The sequence below is a fragment of the Clarias gariepinus genome, chromosome 9 (genome assembly GCF_024256425.1).
Source record: "Clarias gariepinus isolate MV-2021 ecotype Netherlands chromosome 9, CGAR_prim_01v2, whole genome shotgun sequence".
NCBI classification, from domain to species: Eukaryota; Metazoa; Chordata; class Actinopteri; order Siluriformes; family Clariidae; genus Clarias; species Clarias gariepinus.
In genome coordinates, this window is record NC_071108.1 from 19735051 (window position 1) to 19759887 (window position 24837).

Genomic DNA, 24837 nt, shown 5'->3' on the forward strand with positions numbered 1-24837 from the left:
TGTCCTACTTCACAGCAGAGGGCTGGGCCTGGTGGAGAGACTCTTGCTAAGAAGTCATTAGTGTGTTTAATTAAGGCAGGAAATGATTAGAGGTGATAGAATAGGTTTGACACTCTCTAATAGTTTGTGTAATCAACGTAAATAAACTTTGAGTAGGGGAAGTGATTATTGACATTTCAGACCATTTCATGGTCACGCCAAAATTGGATTAAGAGAAAGCACATAGTAATGAGAACTGCAATGAATTGAGTATTTCCTTAATTTGAAATTTTAGTCATTTGAAGGCTCTCATCAAGTCCTATTAAAAAGGAAGACAAACTACAAGGCTGATTTAGTTGAAAAATGTGCATTTACAGTGGGTACGGAAAATATTCAAACTTCCTTAAATTTTAAACTCTTTGTTATATAGCCATTTTCTAAAATCATTTAAGTTTTTTTTTTTTTCCCTTAGTAATGTACACAGAGCCACCCCATGTTGAAAGAAAACTCAGGTGCTTATCCTTGATATGGTACTACACCTTCATCTAAGTCCAGCTGTGTTTAATTATACTGATTGGATACTGATACTGATTGAATACTGATAAGGAAATCCACACACCTGTCTATATAAGGCCTTACAGCTCAAAATGTATGTCAGAACAAATGAGAATAATGAGGTCAAAGGAACTGCCTGAAGAGCTCAGAGACAGAATTGTGGCAAGGCACAAATCTGGCCAAGGTTACAAAAAATTTCTGCTGCACTTAAGGTTTCTAAGATCACACGATTTAAGGATTCATAATCCTTAAATGAAGATGTTTGGGACAACCAGAACTCTTCCTAGAGCTGGCCATCCGGCCAAACTGAGCTATCGGGGAGAAGAGCCTTGGGGAGAGAGGTAAAGAAGAACCTGAAGATCACTGTGGCTGAGCTCCAGAGATGCAGTCGGGAGATGGGACAAAGTTGTAGAAAGTCAACCATCACTGCACCCCTTTACCAGTCGGGGCTTTATGGCAGAGTGGCCCGACGGAAGCCTCTCCTTAGTGCAAGACACATTAAAAACCACCTGAAAGACTCCAAAATAGTGAGAAATTAATTTCTCTGGACGGATGAGACCAAGATGGAACTTTTTGGCCTTAATTCTAAGCGGTATGTGTAGAGAAAACCAAGCACTGCTGATCACCTGTCCAATACAGTCCCAACAGTAAAGCATGGTGGTGGCAGCATCATGCTGTGGGGGTGTTTTTTAGCTGCAGGGACAACTGGTTGCAATCAAGGGAAAGATGAATGTGGCCAAGAGTGCTTAGGTCCTCAGACTGGGTCGAAGGTTTACCTTCCAACAAGACAGTGACCCTAAGCACACAGCTAAAATAATGAAGGAGTGGCTTTACAACAACTCTGTGACTGTTTTTGAATAGCCCTGACTTAAACCCAATTGAACGTCTCTGGAGAGACCTACTGTACAGTAAAAATGTCTGTCCATCAACGTTTACCATCCAACCTGATAGAACTGGAGAGGATTTGCAAGGAGGAATGGCGGAGGATCCCCAAATCCAGGTGTGGAAAACTTGTTGCATCTTTCCCAAAAAGACTCATGGCTGTATTAGACCAAAAGGGTGCATCTACTAAATACTGAGCAAAGGGTAGGAATACTTAGGCCCATGTGATATTTTAGTTTTTCTTTTTAAAAAAAATCTGCAAAAATGTCAACAATTCTGTGTTTTTCTGTTAATATGGGGTGCTGTGTGTACATTAATGAGGAAAAAAATTAGCTTAAATGATTTTAGCAAATGGCTGCAATATAACAAAGAGTGAAAAATTTAAGGGGGTCTGAATACATTCTGTACCCACTGTATGTGTGTGTTGTGAAGAAATGTAGCAGGCATGAACTTTAAAAGCGGTAATGAACAGGCCAACATATATATATATATATATATATATATATATATATATATATATATATATATATATATATATATATTTTTAAAGAGAGTCAGCTTCTGTAAAACAGAAAGCAATGTCTGCGTTTTTATAAGAACTCGTTCAAAAATAGGTACTCGTTCTATTGCAGTGTGGTAAACTGATTTAGTCTTCTTAAAATATTTAGTAAGATCCTTAGACAATAAGATGTAGTGCTTTACCTGTTGCCCCACCATGCGTATGTGTGTTAGGGTTTTTTTTTTTTTTTTTTTGCAAATATATTTTTTTGCGGACAATTCTGCCTGTTAGAATTGAAATATCTGCTGGTTTTGACTTTAAAGTCTGTTGTTTTTAAGGCTGCAGAATTCTTTATTTAAGAAAAAGATGCAGATATTTTCTTTTGAGGTTATGATTAGATTTCGCACTGGATATAGTGCTAGATCACGATAGATAAGTCTAGCAATAATTCAATTACCTGCTAGCCAATACCTGTTCATACAAGATAAGTAAGATGTGTAAGTGTATGTAGTGTGTGTGTGTGTGTGTGTGTGTGTGAGACTCACTGAATCTCACTCACTCTCCCACAACGCTGCCCAGAGTGTATAATTCACTGGTTTTGAGGAGAAACTTGTTGCCATGGAGGGCTTGTTTCTGTTCCTAAACCGAGTGAGAGCTGCTAAACATTTTGGCCTGGCCTGGAGGCGGTACAAAGAAGTTTAAAGTTAAGATAAGTGTGATAAGTAATGCCTAATTGTTTATGGCTGTGTTGAGGCAACACTTCCCGTCAGTCCGTCAAGGAAAGCAAGGCCTTGCTATCACCAGGATTTAATAAAACGTTGATGTTGCATTTCAGCAAGGAGCCATGCTTTTATTTTTCATTTATTTCTCTTTTCCCAGAAAAGTATGCTGCTTCTTTTCTATACATGCAGCAATCAGCATTTTATTCCACATGGTATAGGATGTTTTGACACTATATTTTCGTGTGTATGAATGGAACTGATTGCTTTAGTCATGGACGCATTCACCTACATGGCACAGTTTCACCTACTCTGTGTATGAAGCTGATTGATAATCAGGACCGGTTTGTCTCGGTGCTGAAGAATTGGCCTGAAGCATTTGATCATTAGCTCTTAAAAAGCTTGCAATAAAGGCACTGGGAAGATTCAGGGGTTGTACTGAGAACAGCACTGTTTTAAGTCATCTTCTTAAGCACAGTGTCCCATGTGACTGACGCAATCTCCACTGTGCTGCTGTAACAATACAAATTTTCACGCACACACACACACACTCTATCACGTGTTATATCACTGCGTTTATGGCTGTCTTACTCTTTTATAAAGCTTTTGTGAGTCAGTTCACTACTACCAAGCCCTCTTTGTCTGTCTGTGCATTATATCTAAATAAATCTTTACAGACAGGGTCATATTTCACAGCAGAATTTCGGAGAGCTCTGTTTGGGTCTTGTGTTTGAAGGAAAAACACAAGGTTGAATTTGTTTTCTTATATGCATTTTTTTTTTTCGTGTGTGTGTGTGTCTCGAGCTCCAGCTCCTGCGTGACTCTGTGTAAGAGTCTCTGCGTACCAGTTGGTGCACATACGCAAATATACATACACCCCCCTCCTCCACTTTCACTCCCCTGAGCATTTTTCACACTGCTTTGGTGCTAGAAGTCACCTCCTCTGCCTTCCTTCACAGGCAGGTGCACAACAAGAGCACCACTCCTATCCATGCAGCACACAGCAGGCTCGACTTTTCTTTTTTTTAGGCAAAGAAGAAAGGAAGAGAGGAAGATTAAAAACAGCCCTGTGAAGTGGAGAGTTGAGGTGCCTCCTGAGGATTCCTGGCATAATAATTTAAATGATCAAATGATCCAGAGGAGACTTGTTAGCGCAGAAACAGCCTCTTAGTTGGCCCCTTGGGCCTCACACTGAGCCACATGCATTGCAAAACAGCTCGTCTGTTGTGCTACAGAATTTCTCCATTTTTTTACGATACGACTTTTTTTTGGTAATTTATCTATATATAAATTTAAAATTCCCTCTAACATTTTTGAATTGTCTAGATAAGTATTACTTGTGAGTGACTTGAGGAGCCAAGGTTGTGCGGTTGTTAACAGTGCTGGATTTGTGCTAAGATTATAATTTTTTTCAAGTTTAAAGGATTGTTATACTGTATTAAGATTGAATATAAAAGATGAAGCATGCACTGAAGTGTTTACTACCTTTTTCCCGCTTTTTTTTCCTTCTCTGTTTGTGTGTGTGTGTGTGTGTGTGTGTGTGTCAGACCCCGCTCCGGTGCTGGAGGCCTCCCACTCACTGGAGGAACGTCTCACTCAGCTACAAAGTTCTCCAGACAGTGAGGTTCTGGTCAGTGAGATCTCAGGGCACTGGAGGAGACATCTGGAGTGCCTTAACAGTGCAGGTCAGCTTTCTCTTCAACATTCCCACCAAAACACTTCACATTCAGCTCCAATTAGCGTTAAAATCACTTGTACTGTCCAAGGAGTAAATTAGGAGCTAGTGTATAGCTCAACGACAAGACCGCTCTGTGCTAAAAATGGAAAAATGCATTGAGCAAATAATTTACTTTTACACTTTCAATGGTTTTCTCTGATCATTTAACACATTTAATTAAAAGATGTGTAGCTCTTTGGACTCATATTAGTTAAAAAGACATGCAAGAAAAATATAGCAATAATCTGAGAGCTGATCTGTGCAGAGAAAAATAGGTAGAGATAAAATATGTGCTCAGACTGATATTAGACGTGAGCGTCAAGGCAGAAATGTTTTTCAACAAGAAAATAAGTTGTTTGCGTATTAATTTATTCAAGGTATTTGTTCTGATTTTAAGGCACCAGCATTTATGCCAGTCATATTGATCCTTGGAAGGAATAGAGGACAAGTCAATGTGCAAGACTATGGAGCTTCTAATTTATTTTATTTACATGACATTTAAAAGCACAGTCTGTAACTTTTGATAGTTAAGGACTTAAGTGATCTCTTGGATAGAAACATTCTCATTTTGTTCTCCTGCATGGATTAATTTTATGTTAAGTCAATAAATGTTAAAGGACTTGTGAAGATCTGATTAAAATAAAAACAATAATAAAATAGTAATTTAATTATGTGATTTCTAATTATTGGTCTTCTCACAGCTCTCTGCACATCCATGGTAGGCAAGTCTGGTTCATAAGTATTTGGACAACAGCACGTTTTTCTGTAGATTTGTCCCTGTACATTACAAAACTGATTTGAAATGAAGTAACCAAGATAATATTAAATACAATATATTGCATTAATCATGTAGGAATTACTGCACTTTTTTTGTCCCTTCTTTTCTACTGACTCAAACGGAGACCACTATCAGGCTGAAATAAAAAAAACACCTGTTTAGAAGGGTAGCAGAAACTTTAAGAGTGGCCAGATCAACAATTTGGTCCATTTTTAAAAAAGGAATGCAAAACAGGCTCAGAAACACCAAAAGAAATGATCACAGAATTCCATCTAAATATTACAAATAATGCTTATATTTTCAATTATGTTAGTTTGTTTAATCACTTTTGATTGTGTGAAAATGGAGGGCCTTTATAAGAATAGCTGCGATTCCAAAGTGATGCAATCTTTTGTTAAATATATTGTTTTGTTTGTTAATTTAAAGCTGAAACCCTTTAAAAGCCTATGTACTGTAGCTGATAAAGAAACTTAAGTAACTCTGTCATGGTCTCTCTGACAGAAACTGTAGAAGAAAGCCCAGTAAGCTTACACAGAGTAGAGGTCTCCGAACAACTGCCCCATATGATGACCCCAAACAGCACACAGAGCCTCCAAGATGGTGGCTTACCCCTTCCCAACCACCAGGGCCTGGAGGAACGGTATGTAAGAAAAATGTATTAATGTCTTTATAGAAATTTGCTGCAGAAATATGCGTCACATGTACAGTCGTACCTTTCTTTCTGTAAAATAACTTCAATAACTTTATGCTGTACCTAATACTTTTATTTTTATTCTGTGGCATGTTTTACCATTTGGTTCAATGCACTTGTTTCCTCAGGGAAGCAGATGAACCAGATGTTCTGCATGTCAGACTGGCTCAGGCTGAAGACAGAATCAAAACTCTCCAGTCAGGTAAGTATTCATTTAAACAATAAACTGTACAGGACATAAGCTTGATAATATATGAAAAACCAAGAAACTAACCTATTCTGTTTGTTTGTAGAACTCAGCAAAGCCCAGTCAGAACTACAGGAGCTAAAGTGCAAATACTACAAGGAAATTGCTGCCAAGTAGGTCTTTACTTGAAGACTGTTGTAACAAACACTTTCCTTTTTCTCTGTCCTTATGCCCAGTGTAAGATGTCATTAATGTTATCTTCGTTGTGTTGAAATGTCTAGCCAGGGGGAAGAGAAATCTCTAATGGAGTTAACAAGTCAGTTCAAAATCTTCAATACCTGTCAACTGGATTGAGAACTTAAGTGTAAAGAACAAAGAAATTATATATGATTTATGTCATTTTTAGGACTCTCAATATTGACGTTTTAATCATATGACCAAATTTCACCCTTATGGCTTCTCATAATCGCAGTGCGGTTACCCGGCTGTGTTTGATAATGGCATATTTAACACAGATAATAAGACTAAGGAAACCAGGTGTGCTTTTCGTTGTAAAAAGCAGCTCAGGCAGCAAAGGCTCATGTTGGTTTTCGGATCTGAGGATCCGGGTTCGGGCCCTGCTATCGGTGGGTTTGCCGCACCCGACACTACCCATCCACTGCATGCACTGCCTATACATGTACCATTCGAGGATTTTAATTAAACATTTGTTAAATGTTAATGTTTAAGACATTATAAAATCAGTTGTATGAAAATGGAGGGGCTAAATTTTTTTCCTACTCATCAAACCACTGAGGTAGCACTTGTGCCCTTAGGACAAGGTGCGGGCAATCTCGAAGCAACCCTGTTTCATCATGGAACAAAGCACACCTTCTGGTTTAGTTCTGTTTTTTCTTTACATCAATTATTTTCAACATATAATTCATTATATCACTAATATAATAAACAATAATACTGAACACACCAAAACTATAAAAGAACATGTACTGTATGCAATTACGTATGTAGTGAACAAAAAAACTGTTACACAACCTAGACTAGCTACATTTACAGTAGCTTTGATGACCGCTTGGCACACTCCCATCAAATTCATGAGGGAGTCAGCTGGAATAGTTTTAAGTTTACAGCTGTGCCATGTCAAGAGTTAATTTATATATATTTGTTGCCTTCTTATGCTTATGTGCTGTAGACCATCAGGTGTCATGTTCAGAGGAAGGGTGAGTACAGAGTTATTAGCCCTATTAGTGCTACTACAACTATCATACAAATCATTATTATTTAAAGAAACACTCAGTTAAGTAAAGGGAAGACGGTACACCATTACTTTAAAAAAGGAAGGTCAGTCAGTCCAATCTCAGAACTTTGAATTTCTCTCCAAGTGCAGTTGCTAAAACCATTAAACGCTATGATGAAACTGGCTCTCATAAGGACTGTTCCAAAAAAAGGAAGTGCACAAGCTACCTCTGCTGCAGAGGATAGGTTTATTAGAATGAGCAGCTACAGAAAAAGACGATTTACAGTGCCTGCGATTAGAGCCCACATACTGTAAGTGCTTTTTGAAATTCATATAGCAGACACATTTTAACATCCGATGGTCAGAAGAGACTGTGTGGGATTTAAGCCTTCATGGTCAAATTGTGGCAAAGAAACCATTACTTCGGAAGAACAACAAGCTAAAGAGACTTGCTTGGGCCAAACAACACAAGGAATGGACATCACATCATTGGAAAACTGTCCTTTGGTCTGATTTGTTTTCCAACAGAACAATAACTCCGAACACTCCACTAGTTTATCTAGAGCCCAGAGTGTACAAAGCTGTCATCAAAGCAAGAGGAATTTAATTAAAATAATTATTTTTAAAATATTTGTCAATTTTTTAATGAATAATATCCAATTTTGAAAGCAGTAAAAATAAACAAAATCCATTGAATAAGAGGGTGTGTCCAAACTTTTGACTGGTAGTGTATAATCATGTATTATATTTTCAACATGGTCCAGTATTCAATTTAGTTTTATTTGTATAGTGCTTTTAACAATTGACATTGTCGCAAAGCAGCTTTACACATTTAAAATAATTATTCAAGTCTGTATAAAATGTGAATGTGTATGAATCAAAATGATGAGCAAGCCAAGGACGACACCGACAGTGGCAAGGAAAAACTCCCTGAGATGGTAATAGGAAGAAACCTTCAGAGGAACCAGACTCACCAGGGAACCCATCCTCATTTCGGTGAAAATGGATAGCAGGGATTGATCTACATAAAACTATATCAGACTGGAAAAGTTCAGGATAACAGGAGATGTGTTAAACTAAATGGAGTCCAGTTTGTTCCTGGAGGCTCAGGTAGACTGTAGGAAATTCCAGTCCTGAATTATTGAGCGACTGAAGTCACAGGTCCTCAGAGAACAGCTGTTTGCATCAGTCGAGGAAAGGACCGTCTTTGTGCAAAAGTGGAAACATCCCCAGTCACCACACGCATCCCAGGCAGACCACATGGGGCATCCATGCGACGAGATCTCCAACCAGAGGCAGGACTCCAGGACGAGTTAGACAGGTCCAAGGGCAGAGGGGGTCTGGATCACTGGCAGCTCAGGAGCGACATGTATAGCTCGACAGAGAGATAGGTAGAGGAAAACGGAGAGAGGGAGAGAAGAGAGAGCAAAATAGATGGAGAGATGGCAGTTAGGTATGGTCACAGTCACACAATGTATAATGTAAATGTATATTAACTGTAGAGTGCACGCAGAGACTCCAGCAGGACTAACTATGACAGCATAACTAAAAGGGAGAGCCAGAAGGAAACACAGACATGAGGGCTTCCTGACATGTAAAGCAAACAATCACCTCACCGTCAGCAAACCTGAGTGATCAATGAGAGTGGGGAAGACAGCATCTAAACATACCAGTTCACCATAATACTCTACGTCCATGAGTCCCCCAGATCTGCTCCTTTACCTATGGCAAATCTATTTAAAAAAAATGCTTGGCAGTATCAGCTGGTATAACTGATAAGTGACGAACTAGTGCAGGTAATATGAGCAGTTTCTGTTTGTCTTTCTTGCTTTTAATTAAGAACTGCTCTGGTAACAGATTGCATTATCATAAAATTGGGCTTAAAAAAAAAAAGAAAAGAAAGTCTCTAGCTTGCACGGTGAATGAACCTGAAACTTTTATAAATTTCCAAGCCAGTCAGGTGGAATCAGAAAAAGTGTCTATATTTACTTTTGCTGTAGAAGACCCAGATGCTCAACTCCAGGACATCTGTTTTCAGATCTAACGTACAGTGTGCCTTTGGTTAAATTCTGAATGCTTTCTCTTTCCTCTCTGTGATGTGAGGACTATGCTACTTTGCTGAAGTGTTTCTGTTATTGGCTGTCATCCTGCTGCTACATAAACATTAGTGATCTCAGAGCTCATCCTGGTAGTTTAACAAACTCATTAGCATAGACAATTATTTGTTTATTTATGAGTAATGTGGTACTGTGTTTAATACAGTATGTGGTATGGAGTCTTTTTGTAAAGAATATCTTTCTGGCTTCATGCTTATAAAAATCCACTGTAATTTTCATTAGTATAGACACTTATTTACCAGGGACAGAAGGAAAAAGTCATATTTAATCTGGATTTTCACAGCAATACTGTGTCTTCATAGTCTTTATTGTACAACAACTTAAAGCCCTTACATTTGCATTATATAAACTGTAATATAGTGAGCGTTTTTATTTAGGAGAACCTCTGAGGATCATGTATTTATTTAAACTTTCTGGCTTCCTCATTATTCAGCCTCTCCACCTTTTGAAAATCAGCTCCCTGATGACTGAGAGGAAACTGTTGAACTTCAAACAAATCTTATGAATAATCTCCCCAAGACGCTATTTAAATGAGTGCTCTGATTGTTAGGACTGTGTAGGCATGTTGAGATATGATGTCAAATAATATGCAATAGATGTGACTCATTCTGTTTTAATGATGGGATACCTTCTCCTTTTTATTTATTTATTTTTTTTTAGATTTCATAGACTTTCTAATACTTGAAACATCTTTGTGGGAGTTTATAATTTGACTGTTGTTTGGTGAACTGTTAGGAATGCAAAATGTAGATAATATGACTGAGGCAGTTGTGCATTTGTGTATCTAACTACAGACGGTTACACCCATTGTCCAACACTTTGTTGAAAATATCAAAACGCACTTAATACTCTACACCTAACTTACTTCTTATCTTAACCTAGTCAAGTGTAAGGTTTTCTGATATTGTGTTAAGTTTCCCATGCCTACAGTATATGTCCATAAAACAACCCACTTATTCTTCATTCCTTATATGGTAATATTTCTTATAGCCCATAGCAAGACGAATAAACATGCAAATGGCTCGCTAGAAAATGCTAGCCTCTGTCTGACTTGCATGTTAACAAATTTTGCCCTTTTGATGTATGGGAAGTATGTGACACAGGAAGCCAGGTTAAAACCTTGAATAAGCTTTTTGCTGATACTAAACAGAGAACTTAGACATACTGTATCATGTAAGCGTGTGTGTTTGTTTCACACTCGGGTTGGGGCCGTTTGCTAAGGGTATCAAGGTGTGGCGGATGCATTAACCAATAATTCCTTTAATTAATTTAAAAGTTAATGCCTGGCCATGTGTAGAACACTAAAATTATCTAAAAAAGACTTGTATAAAGCATTATCCAAACACTTGCAACAGAGTACACTGTACTAAAGAGCATCGGTTGTTTTGTAATCACAGTGCTGCCTGGGAGTATAGCCTCGAAAAGGATAAAAATAAAAAAATCTGATGGACAGTTTCTGCTGGACTTGTTTCGTTTTGTATATTGTATATTATGTCATTGAAAAGTACGACCATTGGGACTATCTTTATATAAAATATAAAAAATGTTTTGGTCAGAAGCCATACTGATCGTCAATATTTATCTTTCCCATTCTTTACAGTAAATAGGCTTTGTATATTGTGTCTCTTTCAGAGTGGAGGAACTGGCCCAGCTCAAGACGAACCTGGAGAAGGCCAACCAGGTGAGCACGGGGCTTTCCATTCTAATACTAATTTTGAGGATCCTGCATTTGTTAAGGTAATCACCTTTTGTAATCAAGCCTCAGGATTAATTAGACGCCCCTGTGGCCTCTCTTCCTCTTACCACCCGCCTTCTACCCTCCGCTTTCTCAGGGCTTCGTGATTAGCCGTCTGCAGGTAGCAGAGGGCCATGAGACAGCACAGAGCGATGGCTGCTGAGAGAGAAGCGTGATATGTCTGTTAGTTACCTCAGCGTACTGATTGCTTTCATCTTTCCTTTTCTTTTCACCATAATTTTCTATTCTCTGTATCTCTTCTTTCGCTTAGCAGCTTTTAGATAAATGTTCAGAAAATTAGCAATTAATTAGCAGGCCGAGTGTGACTGTGTAGGGAAAGAGTTTGGGAAAGAAAGTGCTGCAAGTAAACATCCACCTTAGCAGAATGGATTACAGAGTGAGTAAGAGAAAGAGGCTGTTTCAGGTCCTCCTTGTGTTCTCTTGACATACTTTTGAAATTTTGTTCAACTCATTAATTCTACTTATTGTATGTGCACTTGACGGAAACACTAGATTCAGAAACTTAGAAGTCTAAGAGCATTGTCGGTTTTTTTTATTGTTCATTCACTGCACATGAGATGTTGACAGATCTTTGTAAAGCAGAATTGTGTGTGTTTGATGTCAGAGAGCAGAGTTGGCCCAGAGGGAGGTGGAGCGTCTGAGAGACCAGCTAACCAGTAGTTGCAGCATTTCTGAAGGGAATGACGGAGGTCCCAGTGAGGTAAAAGTGATTCCTTACTCTCACCAAAACTTTTAAGATTAAAGGGAAAAGACTCACTTCACCACATCATCATCCCAAGGCTCTTAAGTCACACTCATGTTAAGAAAAAAAGAGTCACTTTTCCATAATGTTGGTGCCACAAATCAAACCCTTCGTGCTACTGGCTGCTCATTAACAACACTTTGAAGTAATATGATTATAAGAAAGCAGAGAGGATGGAAGCAGGCATTTTGAAGTTGAAAACGGATTTTCCTGTTTTTTTCTTCTCCCGCACTACTTTGCTCCTCTGCTGTGGTGCCCATCTCAGGGGAAAGGAGGGAGGAATGAGAAGGATAAGTGCTCACCATCACAGCTGGAGGCTGTGCTCTTCTCCAAAGACAGAGAGATTCTCCGTCTGCTTGAGAGTGTCCAGAGGTTGCAGTTCACTCTCCAGGAAGTGCAAGACTCTTCAGCAAGTCAGCTGGCAGATCTTGAACACCAGCTGGCCCTTAAGACAGAGGCTATTGAAGTAAGTAGGGCAGAACATTTTCAACATGTACCAAATTTACAGCTATAGACCAGGAGGCTCTTTCCGGTTCTCCAGCCATCAATATTTTTAATGGGTGTTTGACAGCAAGAACATAGTGCAGGGCAGTGACTATGCTGGTGGCGGAAATGAAATTAGACTGGTTTAATCATCTTTATTCTTCTTTTATCTGCTTGTTGGTCTTAAGGTTAGACATAAAGAGTAAAACAACTATGATTTTACTACTTGTTACTAAAAAAGTATGTATCCTTAAAATCACTATCTATACGCTTGCTGTTTTTTTCTTTCTTTCAGAAGTTAGAGGTTAAACTGCAGTCTCAATTGGATTATGAAGAAATCAAAACTGAACTCAGGTTAAAAAGGTCTCTTTTCATTTAAGTGTATGGGTCACTTTAGCCTGTGTCCGTTTGCTAATTGGCACAATGTTACTTTCCCTTTTCCTCATACAGCATTCTTAAAGCAATGAAACTGACAACAGCAAATGGGAGCTCTTCCCAGGTGAGAAAAATAGCCTAGTTTTATGATCTTTGTTGCTAATTCTTCATTCCTCTACAAGTTACACATCGTTTTGTCATGTTTACCACCATCTCTAACAATAGATAAATAGGTCTACTTTTCGATGAAAACTTTTTTTGTTTTTCCTTCAATAGTTTGATTTTGTCAATGAGGAAACACTTTCATGAGCAAGTGAATACCACACTAGCCATCATCTATCATGGTGATGTACTGTACATTCCTAAGCATTGATGAATTTGAGTTTAACTGTTTTTGTGCTCTGTGTGTGTGTGTATGTTTACAGGACTCTGACAAAGTTGCAGAGGCTTTGCTGCTTGACAAGCAGACTTTCCTCCACTCCAACAAATTTCTGCTTGATAAAACCAGAGCAAGCCTACAGCGGCCTGGTAAGATTTAAATCTTTTAAATATATTTTCTGTAGGTTATCACATTAATTTTGTTAATGTACAGTATACCGCATGCCCCCTTCTGAAGTCACCAGTTCAAAAGGTTTAAATTATTTTGCATCAAGCTAAAAATACATCATTAAAACCTGGAATTGATAGTGCTGAATTGTAAAGCCTCTGGAGGCAGTGTTATGATCTGGGTTTTTTTCAGTTTTTCAGGTCTAGGCTCAGCAATGTCATTTGGCAATAAAATTAAGTCAGCTGATGACCTGAGTGTACTGAATGACCATATTGTTCTGTTGGAAGAATGACTTCTTTTTGTTCAGGCAATGTATTTACAATACACAAGAGACTTTCCATAATAATTTCTTTAATAGCAAAAAAATGTCTGTGTCCATTCAGATGAAGACCAATCAGATGGTTCCAGCAGGGATTTGGTACGCCCCATCATCTCATACTCCTCCCCACCTGGGGCCTTACCAATAGACGGCCAGTCCTCCAGTCCAGGACCACCCACTCCTGATGGGAACTCCGCGACCCATGACTTTTCACAATCTTTCTCTTCATCACCATTCTCCAGTGAGAAACATGCTACAGGGCCACTTCTGCAGAAACAGCTTCTTTCTCCTCACATTAAAAAGGATGGCAGCTCACTCATGGCCTTCCCCACTGCTCTGTTTGCTGCAAAAGCTGCCCTTATGTCAGCAAATCCAGGCTCCTCAGGGACCTCAGTGTTGGAAACTGGGTTAGCCAGTGACCAGTCAGAATGTGGGAGCTCAGGAGGTGGGGATGAGGACCAGCTAGACACAGCAGAGATAGCCTATCAAGTAAAAGAGCAGCTTCTGAAACATAACATTGGTCAGCGTGTGTTTGGGCACTATGTGTTGGGTCTTTCCCAAGGCTCCGTCAGTGAGATTTTGGCTCGGCCCAAACCATGGAGGAAGCTGACAGTAAAAGGGAAGGAACCCTTTATCAAGATGAAACAGTTCCTGTCAGATGAGCAAAACATCTTGGCATTGCGCACCATCCAAGTTCGCCAGAGAGGTATGTGTTGGTTTATTCCAAGATTTTCTCATTTCACTTTACCTACCTACCTACTTTTCACTCAAAAGTATCTTTTACTTCAAATAAAAAATAACAACAAAGTATTCTTTCCATAGTCAGGAATAAAGTACATGGGAAGAATGAATGATTACCCCATCCTGAAAAAAGTACATAGAAAAAATTAATGATTACCCCATCCTATCATTCACAGAAACAGAAGCCCGGTATTAAATAGTTTATGTTGAACTGAGATGTGGAATCTTGTGACTTTAAATTCCCCTTTAGCAATCATATTATTGATCACATATTGGTCATTTATTGAATACCTGAAAACAGTTTACATTAATTATTTAATTGCAGATTATTTTTTATATTATTTTTAATAACAGACATATTCCATAATTCAAAATGAAAATCTTGTGCTATATAAATTTACCCCTGTTATTTAATAATAATTGATTGTCATGTAAAACCTATAGCCTAAGAAAGACAATATATTGACAGGAAATTTTACAGCATTTTACAGTATGTCAGGTTAAAGGAGTTAAGAGATATTTTCAGTATCATATTTTAAATTATGGATTATGCCTGTGCCATCACACAAGTAAAAAATATTTTTAGGGGATGACATAATTATTCAGTACATCTACGTTGTCAGCTGACAATCATTTTTGACAATCAATTATTTTTATTGCCCCATAATGTTGCTGATAATAGACCTGAATAACTAAAGCAACCCGAGTTTATAATACTTCCTCCAGAGGCTTGTACAGTGGGCACTATGCATGATGGGGACAGCGCTTTAGGTGCTTCCCTATTTACCTTAATACACCTATCACTCCAAAAAATTTAACTGAGTCTTTAACATAGATGTGGTTTTCAGTGATTTTCAAGTACAGTGGAACCTTGGATTATGAGCACAATTAGTTCCCGAAGTGGGCACGCATTCCAAAACACTTGTAAACCAAATGTAATTTTTTCCATAAAAAATAATGGAAACTTAAATTACTCATTCCATAGCCCCAAAAAATAAATACAGTTTTACACACACACACGTGGTCACAGTGTTATAGTCAAACCTCGGCATCAAAAAAAGAAGTACATGCATGCATGATACATGATACTCGGTACTTGTAAACCAAGACTTGCTCGTTTTTCAAGACAACATTTATTAAAAATATTTGCTCGTCTTGCGGAACACTCGCAAACCACATTACTTGCAATCCAAGGTTTCACTATATTTAAGCCCTGATCACTTATCACAGTCATTTAAGGTTTCTTTCATAACAGTTAAGCAATATCCTTCTAGAATTTGAGAATGTGTTGTACAGGTCTTTTTTCAATTTCAGACATTAAAGCAGTCTTCTTAGTTGTTTCTTTTGACCCTGAAAAAAAGTGACCTCTTTTTCAAGAGCATGGGATATCCACATGATTGTTAAAAAAATAAAAAGCTACTTAGTGCATCAGCTACAGCAAGAAGAATTGTTGCCAGCTGAAACACATTAATCATTGTAGTAATTATCCAATCAAAGCCTCTTAAGTATTTCCTTATTTAATTCCAAATTGTAACATTAATTAATTAATTAATTAATTAATTATTTTATTGGCCAGGCAGTGTGTGATTGTGTGTCTGTGTGTATATACTGTATATTGGTATTAAAACCCTAAAACATTAAGCCTTAATATAGTGTAGGTTCCCCTTGTCACCAAAACGGCTCTGACCTGTCAAGTCATGATTTCAGACCTCTGAAGGGTGGTGTGATAAACATCAAAACAAAAGTGCCAGATTTTTTAGTATAAATTTAAAATATATATAAGACTTATGGGACTGACTTTAGTGTGAAGAACATTATATTTTGTATAGAGATTCAGGTGTTGCATTGAAATGCAATGAAAACATTGTGGAATATCATACTGTAGTACACTGTATTGCTGTATATTGATAATGCTTATAACACAGTGTCAGCCTCACTATTGTCTCATCTAAATGCTTTTTTGCTAGCTAGTATCTGCTATCTAAAACCTATAGATGCAGTGTGTTTAAAAAGAAAACTTTGGAGCTCAGATCACCCCACTGCCTCAAAAATCTTTCTCTCTCTCACGTACAATCTCTCATTCCCATTCTGTCTTACTTTTTTACATTTTGTGCAGGGAGTATCACTCCTCGCATCCGAACTCCAGAAACTGGGTCAGATGACGCCATTAAGAACATTTTGGAACAGGCTAAGAAAGAGATCCAGAGTCAGCGAGGAGGTAGGGAACTGTTCTTGACATGGATAAAGCCCTGTTCCCCCTATCTAACAAATTTGCAGGCTGATAAATAAGTAGAGCTACACAGACAAAAATGGATAATTACTCGGAAATATTAATATTACTCCTGCACTGCATGTACGTACATATCATGGGTCACGCATCTCCAGATTTATGCACCTTGACCACTGACTTTTTTTATACATCACACACAAAATAGACACCTTAAATTTTATTTCAAATGGAATAGAAGGACATTTAGTCACAAATCTTGTGCTATATAGATTGTCTCCTGCTATGTAATAATATACTCAGCAAAAAAAGAAACGCCTCTTTTTCAGGACTGTGTATTTCAACAATAATGTTGTAAAAATCCAAATAACTTCACAGATCTTTATTGTAAAGGGTTTAACCAATGTTTTCCATGCATGTTCAATTAACCATAATCAATTAATTAACATGCACCTGTAGAATGGTCGTTAAGACCTTAACAGCTTACAGAAAAGAGGCATTTAAGGTCACAGTTCTAAAAACGCAGGACACTAAAGAGACTTGTCTACTGACTGTGAGAAACACCCAAAGAAAGTTGCCCAGGGTCCCTGCTCATCTGCGTGAACGTGCATTAGGCATGCTGCAGGGAGGCATGAGGACTGCTGATGTGGCTAGGGCAATAAATTGCCATGTCCGCACTGTGAGACGCCTTAAACAGCGCTACAGGGAGACAGGAAGGACAGCTGATCATCCTCGCAGTGGAAGACCACGTGTGACAACACCTGCACAGGATCGGTACATCCGAATATCACACCTGCGTGACAGGTACAGGATGGCCACAACAACTGCCCGAGTCACACCAGGAACACACAATCACTCCATCAGTGCTCAGACTGTCCGCAATAGGCTAAGAGACTGGACTGAGGGCTTGTAGGCCTGTTGTAAGGCAGGTCCTTACCAGACATCACCAGCAACAACGCCGCCTATGGGCACAAACCCACCTTCGCTGGACCAGACAGGAGTGGCAAAAAGTGCTCTTCACTGATGAGTCACGGTTTTGTCTCACTAGGGGTGATGGACGGATTCATGTTTATTGTCGAAGGAATGAGCGTTACACCGAGGCCTGTACCCTGGAGCGGGATCGATTTGGAGGTGGGGGGTCCTGTGGGGCGGTATATCACATCACCATCGGACTGAGCTTGTTGTCATTGCAGGCAATCTCAATGCCTTGCGGTACAGGGAAGACATCCTCCTCCCTCATGTGGTACCCTTTATGCATGCTCATCCAGACATGATCCTCCAGCAGGACAATGCCACCAGCCATACTGCTCGTTCTGTGCCTTAGTGTTCTGCCATGGCAAGTGAAGAGCCCGGATCTCAATCCCATTGAACACGTCTGGGACCTGTTGGATCGCAGGGTGAGTGCTAGGGCTTCCTCGCAGTGGAAGACCACGTGTAACAACACCTGCACAGGATCGGTACATCTGAATATCACACCTGCGTGACAGGTACAGGATGGCCACAACAACTGCCCGAGTCATACCAGGAACACACAATCCCTCCATCAGTGCTCAGACTGTCCTCAATAGGCAGTCCATGAGGAAGAGATGCACTGCAGTACTTCAAGCAGCTGGTGGCCACACCAGATACTGACTGGTACTTTTGATTTTGAGCCTCCCTTCATTCAGGGACACATTGTGAAACATTTTTAGTTTATGTCTTATGGTGTTGACTCTTTTAGTGTTCATACAAATATTTACACATTAAGTTTACTGAAAGTAAAAACAGTTGAAAGTCAGAGGATGTTTCTTTTTTAGCTGAGTATATATGATTGTCATGCAGAACTCATAGCCTAAGGAAGACAATATATTGACAGGAAATTTTACAGCATTTTACAGTATGTCAGGTTGAAAGAGTTTAGGGGTGGATGACTTTTATTATGGATGACATAATAATGCTACCAGCTTTGTAGCTGCAGTCTGCCAACAACTACAGTCATGAAAACTCATGTGGACACACACACACACACACACGCACACACACACACAAAAGCACCCTCACCGTACCTTCATTTCTATAAGTATTTTAAGTACTTCTTTACCTTCTGTATATTTACCTCATGAACCAAGCTTTCTGTTTTTGTTTGTTATTTCTGGGTTGACATTTTTGCATAGTGTTTTAGTGTTTGTTTGATGTTGCGAGCTGGTTTAAATAAATAAACTTTTTACGCTAAAATTGTTTGGTATTCCTAATAATTAGTTAATGTTAAATGTACTTGGATGACAAATGATTACAAAGTGAAAATAGAATACATTGATAGATTTTACTTAATATTAATAAATTATAATAATAACAATATTAATTCTCAATTTACTATGACAGAAAGCAAGGTTCCTGAACAAATGCTTGCGAGATTAGTATTGAAGTATTAAGTCGGCACAGATAATTGTAAGTTCACATGTTGATTAGCTTATGTCCCATTATTAAATTGCAAAAATTTGCACGTCTGTTAATGTAATCAGAGTGAATATCAATGGATATCATGGCAGTGAAATACCATACAATAAAAGCGACAGTAAAATCCATATATTGCACAGACCTAACTTACACCATTTTCTTTCAGTGGGGAATGGTGTAAGTTAGTGTTGTTGCTTATATGTTGTTTATGGATCCGTCTTCGTCAGTTCTGGTTAAAACTTATAAGGGAGTTTGTCATAAAAATTAAGGTCTTCTATGTTCTAGTGGTCTAATTCATTGTCTTACATAGCAGAAAAGATCAAAGTGACAAAGTGATCAAAGTGCTGAGAGGCTGCAGCTAAAGCTATAGTAAGAAGAAAAATCCATTATGGGACTTAAAGCAACTTTATAGTTGAACTCTCATAAAACATTCTCCATCATTATGCTTACTTTTGTAGCCACTTTATTTCATGTAATAACTTCCAGTTAGGAGATTTTTATAGCCTTTAAATGCTTTGTAACTCTGATTTCTGTCAGTCTGGTGCTGAGAATAATTCACGCATTCTTTGAAATTGGGAACTTAAAATATCACATCAAATCTGTCTTAAAGATTTTTTTTAATTGTTAAAACATAAATGTACTTATGTTGTGATAAATATAATGTGTACAGTCATAGTTATCCAAAAAGCTACCTTCAACCCTTTTAACCCAGACTGAAAATGACTGAAAAAAAATGTCCAATCAACTAAACAATTAACTTTACCACAGGTGGACTCCAATCGAGTTGTAGAAACATCTTAAGGATGATCATTGGGAAGAGGATGCACCTGAGCTCAATTTTGAGTGTTGTGGCAAAGGCTGTGAATACTTATGTACACATGATTTTTTTTCCATTTTTTATTTTCAATAAATTTGCAAAGATTTTAAACAAATTTCTTTCATGTTGTTAAAGCTGTAACATGGCAAAATGTGGAAAAAGGAAAGTGCTGTGAATACTTTCTGGATGCATTGTATTGTATAATGTACATTATAGTATATAATTCTTGACAAAGGAAACTAATACTCCTAAAGTGCAATAATACATTTTGATCTTTTAGATAACTGCTGAGAGAATGTGAAAAGTCTGATTACGCTCTTAGTGAAAAAAGTGATAGTGAAAAATCATACATTTTCACTACGATTTTGCCAAAAATAGACAAATTATTTGATATATCCAAAGCAGTACAGGCAATAAGGAATAATGTAAGGAAGGTAATATAAAGCGAGATATTTAAGTTCTAACAGTGTGCTATACCATTTAAAGGAAATACCACATATATAAACATAAAACATTATTGAGTGCAAGCAGGGCGTTGAGATAATATATCCGTTTCAATCTAGACTTCTTCAGTACTGAAATAAGTGCCTGGCATTTGAACCCTTCTGTAAATGATTAATGAATCTTCTGTGTGCTTGTGTTATAGGTGATGGTAAGTCCTCTCTGGGATTTTCTTCAGGACGCAGCAGCAGTGGTGGAGGCAGTAATTCAGATGAGACTATTAAGAGCATCTTGGAGCAGGCAAGACGGGAGATGCAGGCACAGCAGCAGGCCCTGCTCGAGCTAGAGGTCAGCAGCCAGAGTCTGTGCTTGCAGGAGCCCCACAAGACCCTGCCTGGACCTATGCCCACCTACATCAAGCAAGAAGAGGGCAGTGCCATACCTGTGTGCACATCCAACCCTATTGGCAGCCCACAGACCCCCCTCAGCGTCCTGTCTCCTGCTGCTTTTGTCCAAAATATTATTCGTAAGGTGAAGTCGGAAATTGGCGAGGCTGGAACGTACTTTGACCAGCACTGGTCTCGCCCCTTTACCTCCGTCTCGCCCTCACGCTCCTCTTCGTCCTCCTCTGTGCCCTCAACAGTGCCCAGGGCCTGGACCGTTAAATGTCCCCCGAGCACAGAAGAGGCACCGGGCACTGAGGACGATGAACCTCCACCAAGTTCTGTTAAAGTGGAGCCAGAATTAAGTATAAGCGGAGAGCAGGCTACAAGTGGAGGAACACGAATAAACTACTATCCGTCCTACATTCCTCGCACCCTGAAGCCCACTGTGCCACCACTTACGCCTGAGCAGTATGAGATGTATATGTATCGTGAGGTGGATACCATAGAACTTACACGCCAGGTTAAGGAGAAGCTGGCCAAGAATGGCATTTGTCAGCGGATATTTGGAGAGAAGGTAAATGTGTATGATGGAAATATACTTTCAGTCAGGTCTTTAAAGAGGAAGGACTGTGAAGAACAAACTAATTATGAGGTGGTTTTCTTAAGCTCTGGGACAATAATATCTCTACATTATATGTAATTTGAAGTAGTTTGTATTTTTGTATAATGTGCTTTTTCTTCTGACCTAATCTCCTGTTGTTTTTACAGTTCCTTATGTACCAGTTATTAAAAGATTTTCCAAAAGAGGTTGTGAATATTAACTGTCCACATGCCTCATGAAGTCTAATCCTAACCAGTTTTTTATTGCTTTCAAGCTTGTTATACACTTGCAATATACGTTTTTCTCATAATTCTTTTCATGTGCCACATATCACCAAAACATTTTAAGGAGAGTGAAAAAAAAATGTAAGATGATATAATCACACAACTAAGTGTGCTTTAAAAACATCAGTCATTGCAAAGCATTGCAATAATCTTCAATAATCACACCTTCAATAACCGCCTAATTCTTATTCTTTTAACTTTACTTTCCAAGTCCTGTAAGCAGGTCCATTGCTGCCACCATGTGGTGGACTGGGGGCTTTACTAGCTCTGTTTGTTAGTTAGTCTTTTTATTTCTTTTTTTAAGATGGGGAAAATGCATTTCACCACTTATTTTTTAGTTGTTCTTTAGAAATAATAAGTGCTGTGATTGGCTCCTGCAGGTACTGGGACTTTCTCAAGGCAGCGTGAGTGACATGCTTTCGAGACCAAAACCCTGGAGCAAGCTCACACAGAAGGGACGAGAGCCTTTTATTCGCATGCAGCTGTGGCTTCTGGACCAGTTAGGACAGAGCCTCAGTCAGCAGTCCAACCATAGTCACAACCACGGTCAGTTACATTCTTCATATAAGCATGCATGCATGTAGTATTGCACATGTTTACAACAGTAAGGAAAGGTACATGGTGCCCTTTTTCAGAAAGGTTTCCCAATGTGTCCCAATTTTAACATGCATTGGTTGACCACTGAAATATAATTTCATATTTTAAGTAAGTCTTTAGAACTGATTGTGTCACTTTTTTCTTGAAACTTTCCTCAGACAAAAGTCCAGTGACATCTCACTCTTCACCATCCCCTCCACTCAGTCCAGAGGACAGCCATCCCAGTATACCTCTGGAGCCAGTGAGTTTAGTTCTGGAGAGTAGCAAGGAGAACCAGCATCCTCACTCACAGCACACAGAACCTCATGGGGTTAAGGGACCAGCAGCAGGCACATTGGCACTTCAGCAGCCTCACATTCCACTGGGCATTCAGGAGCTAGTGGCCATGTCGCCTGAGCTTGACACGTATGCTATAACCAAGAGAGTAAAGGAGGTGCTGACTGATAACAACCTAGGTAGTTTTATAATATTATATTATAATTAATGCTTAATGCATTTTATAACCATATAATATATTTCATATTCTTTATATCATATAATTGCTTCAATTTGATATATTGGGTATTTTATTTGCATGTTTATGTAATGGTCATTATATGTTTTTTTTTTTTTGTGTGATTTCAGGTCAGCGTCTGTTTGGTGAGAGTATCTTAGGTCTTACACAGGGCTCGGTCTCTGACCTGCTGTCCAGGCCCAAACCGTGGCATAAGCTCAGTCTTAAAGGCAGAGAACCATTTGTGCGCATGCAGCTGTGGTTAAATGACCCACACAATGTGGACAAACTGAGAGATATGAAGAAGATGGAGAAAAAAGGTAAATAAAAAAAAATGGTGCAAATTAATTTTTCGATTAGTGTTCGTCTTTACTGAATGAATATCTAAGTCAACATCAGTATACAGTATACACTCAACAAACACTTTTTTATGAACACTATACTAATACTGGAAAGGGCCTTGCTTTGCACTAAAAGCCCAAATATTTTGCAGCATGGATTTTTCCACAAAAAAAAAAATATATGTATTTGATATTTTGGTCCATGTTGACAGTATTTGCATTAGGTATTACCTGCACGTTTTCCAGGTGCATTTTCATACTTGTTTCATACAAAATGCCACTGTCATGTTTCATGTCCCTGGGACGAGTTAGCGATGACTTTTGCTTTGTGACATGGCGCATTAGAAAGGGGATGAATTGCAGCCGTAAAGGGATGCACATGGGCCACAACAACATTCAAGTAGGCTGTGGCATTCAAGAGGTGATTGGTAAAAGCCCAAAGTATGGGAAGAAATCATTCCTTACACCATTACCCCACCTCCTCCAGCCTGGACTGTTGTCACAAGGCAGGCAATTTAGCAGACCAGGCTATGCTTTTCCAGTCTTCAGCTGATATTTTAGTGAGACTGTACTAAAGGTTTTTTTTTACTCCTGGATGCAGCTGTATCTGTATTAAGGTTTAACTTGTGTATTGCAAAATGATGTTAAGCTCACTACAGTTGTACAGAGTGGTCAGAGAAATACTTCCCATCCCATAGCAACAATCATGCCATAGTTTAACTCAATGACATTTCCCATCCTGATGGTTAATGTAAAAATTACCTGAAGCTGCTGGCTGAAGTAGGTGTAGAGGTGTTCCTAATAAAATGTTCGGTGTGTTACTTTAGCTAATGCTTCTGTGCACTTGGGCTGCTTTAGTTCGCAGCAACTACTTGTCATACACATTTAAAGTTTTAACACATGGGGTGGGATTGGTTGGTAGAAAAAGGAAGTCTCTTTAATGTTTGTATTACAATTAAAATTTTCCTCGATGACAATATCACCAGTTATGAGACAAGGTCACTGTGTCACTACTTTGAAGGTCTGTTGTCACATAGCTTTATTCTCCCCATTTACAGCATACTTGAAGCGCAGATATGGCCTGTTGAGTCCTGGCTCAGACACAGATTCTCCAGGAGCACGTTCAGACTCCTTGAGTCCAGGCATTGCCCAAATGGAACTGTGTTCATACAGCCAAGCTAAGAAGCCCAGAGTAGTGCTAAATGCAGAGGAGAAAGAGGCTCTGAGGAAGGCATACCTACAGGAGCCTTATCCATCTCAGAACACCATTGAAATGTTGGCTACCCAGCTCAATCTGAAGACGAACACCGTCATTAACTGGTTTCACAATTACAGGTTTGAAAGAATATTTTTTTTTCTTGCACTATTAAGCTAAGAGTGGTCATACAAAATGTGCAGCATAAACTGTATGGAGCAGATTTTAGATTTAATATTGATGTTTTGGCTCCATCTAGTGAAAACTGTGGACCGTACACGAAAAAAAATACAGGATTTAAAATACAGCAAATAAATGAACTTCCCTAGCTTGCTGGTGTTACCCAATTATATTTTCCTTTATACAGTTACTTATGCACTACTTATTGCTGAAAAAACAGGAAGTTAGTAAAACTAACACGGGAAATCAAATAATGTTAAGAACTTTATACAGACTTGAAGGATAGTCCTTAAAGACTCTAAATAGTAAATGATGCATACCTGTATGTGCTTAGTTTCTTGTTGACATGTTTTTGAAGCATTTCTTACACAAGCGTATAATGTGTGGTTTTACATGTACAGATTGTCTGCAATAGCCTTTCCATCAACAAGATGTAACATGGTACTCAAATTACCCTCTTATTCTCTATAAATTGTATCCTGTGATTATACTTGAGCAGTAAAAGTAAAAACCTCAGA

The 24837-nt window shown here is 38.6% G+C and overlaps 1 protein-coding gene across 3 annotated transcripts in view; it reads left to right on the forward strand.

The window, feature by feature from the left end:
* Positions 1–24837, forward strand: part of cux2b (cut-like homeobox 2b) — a 118925-nt gene that overhangs the window by 89169 nt on the left and 4919 nt on the right. For all 3 annotated transcript variants that reach the window (XM_053504873.1, XM_053504874.1, XM_053504875.1), the window contains 17 exons: positions 4182–4319; positions 5631–5769; positions 5949–6022; positions 6114–6180; positions 10991–11039; positions 11719–11814; positions 12122–12322; positions 12635–12693; positions 12790–12838; positions 13140–13242; positions 13645–14286; positions 16438–16539; positions 20448–21202; positions 21894–22059; positions 22269–22565; positions 22735–22923; positions 24003–24279. In XM_053504873.1, the coding sequence (XP_053360848.1) occupies positions 4182–4319; positions 5631–5769; positions 5949–6022; positions 6114–6180; positions 10991–11039; positions 11719–11814; positions 12122–12322; positions 12635–12693; positions 12790–12838; positions 13140–13242; positions 13645–14286; positions 16438–16539; positions 20448–21202; positions 21894–22059; positions 22269–22565; positions 22735–22923; positions 24003–24279 (3403 nt within the window). The remainder of the gene's footprint in view (positions 1–4181; positions 4320–5630; positions 5770–5948; positions 6023–6113; positions 6181–10990; positions 11040–11718; positions 11815–12121; positions 12323–12634; positions 12694–12789; positions 12839–13139; positions 13243–13644; positions 14287–16437; positions 16540–20447; positions 21203–21893; positions 22060–22268; positions 22566–22734; positions 22924–24002; positions 24280–24837) is intronic.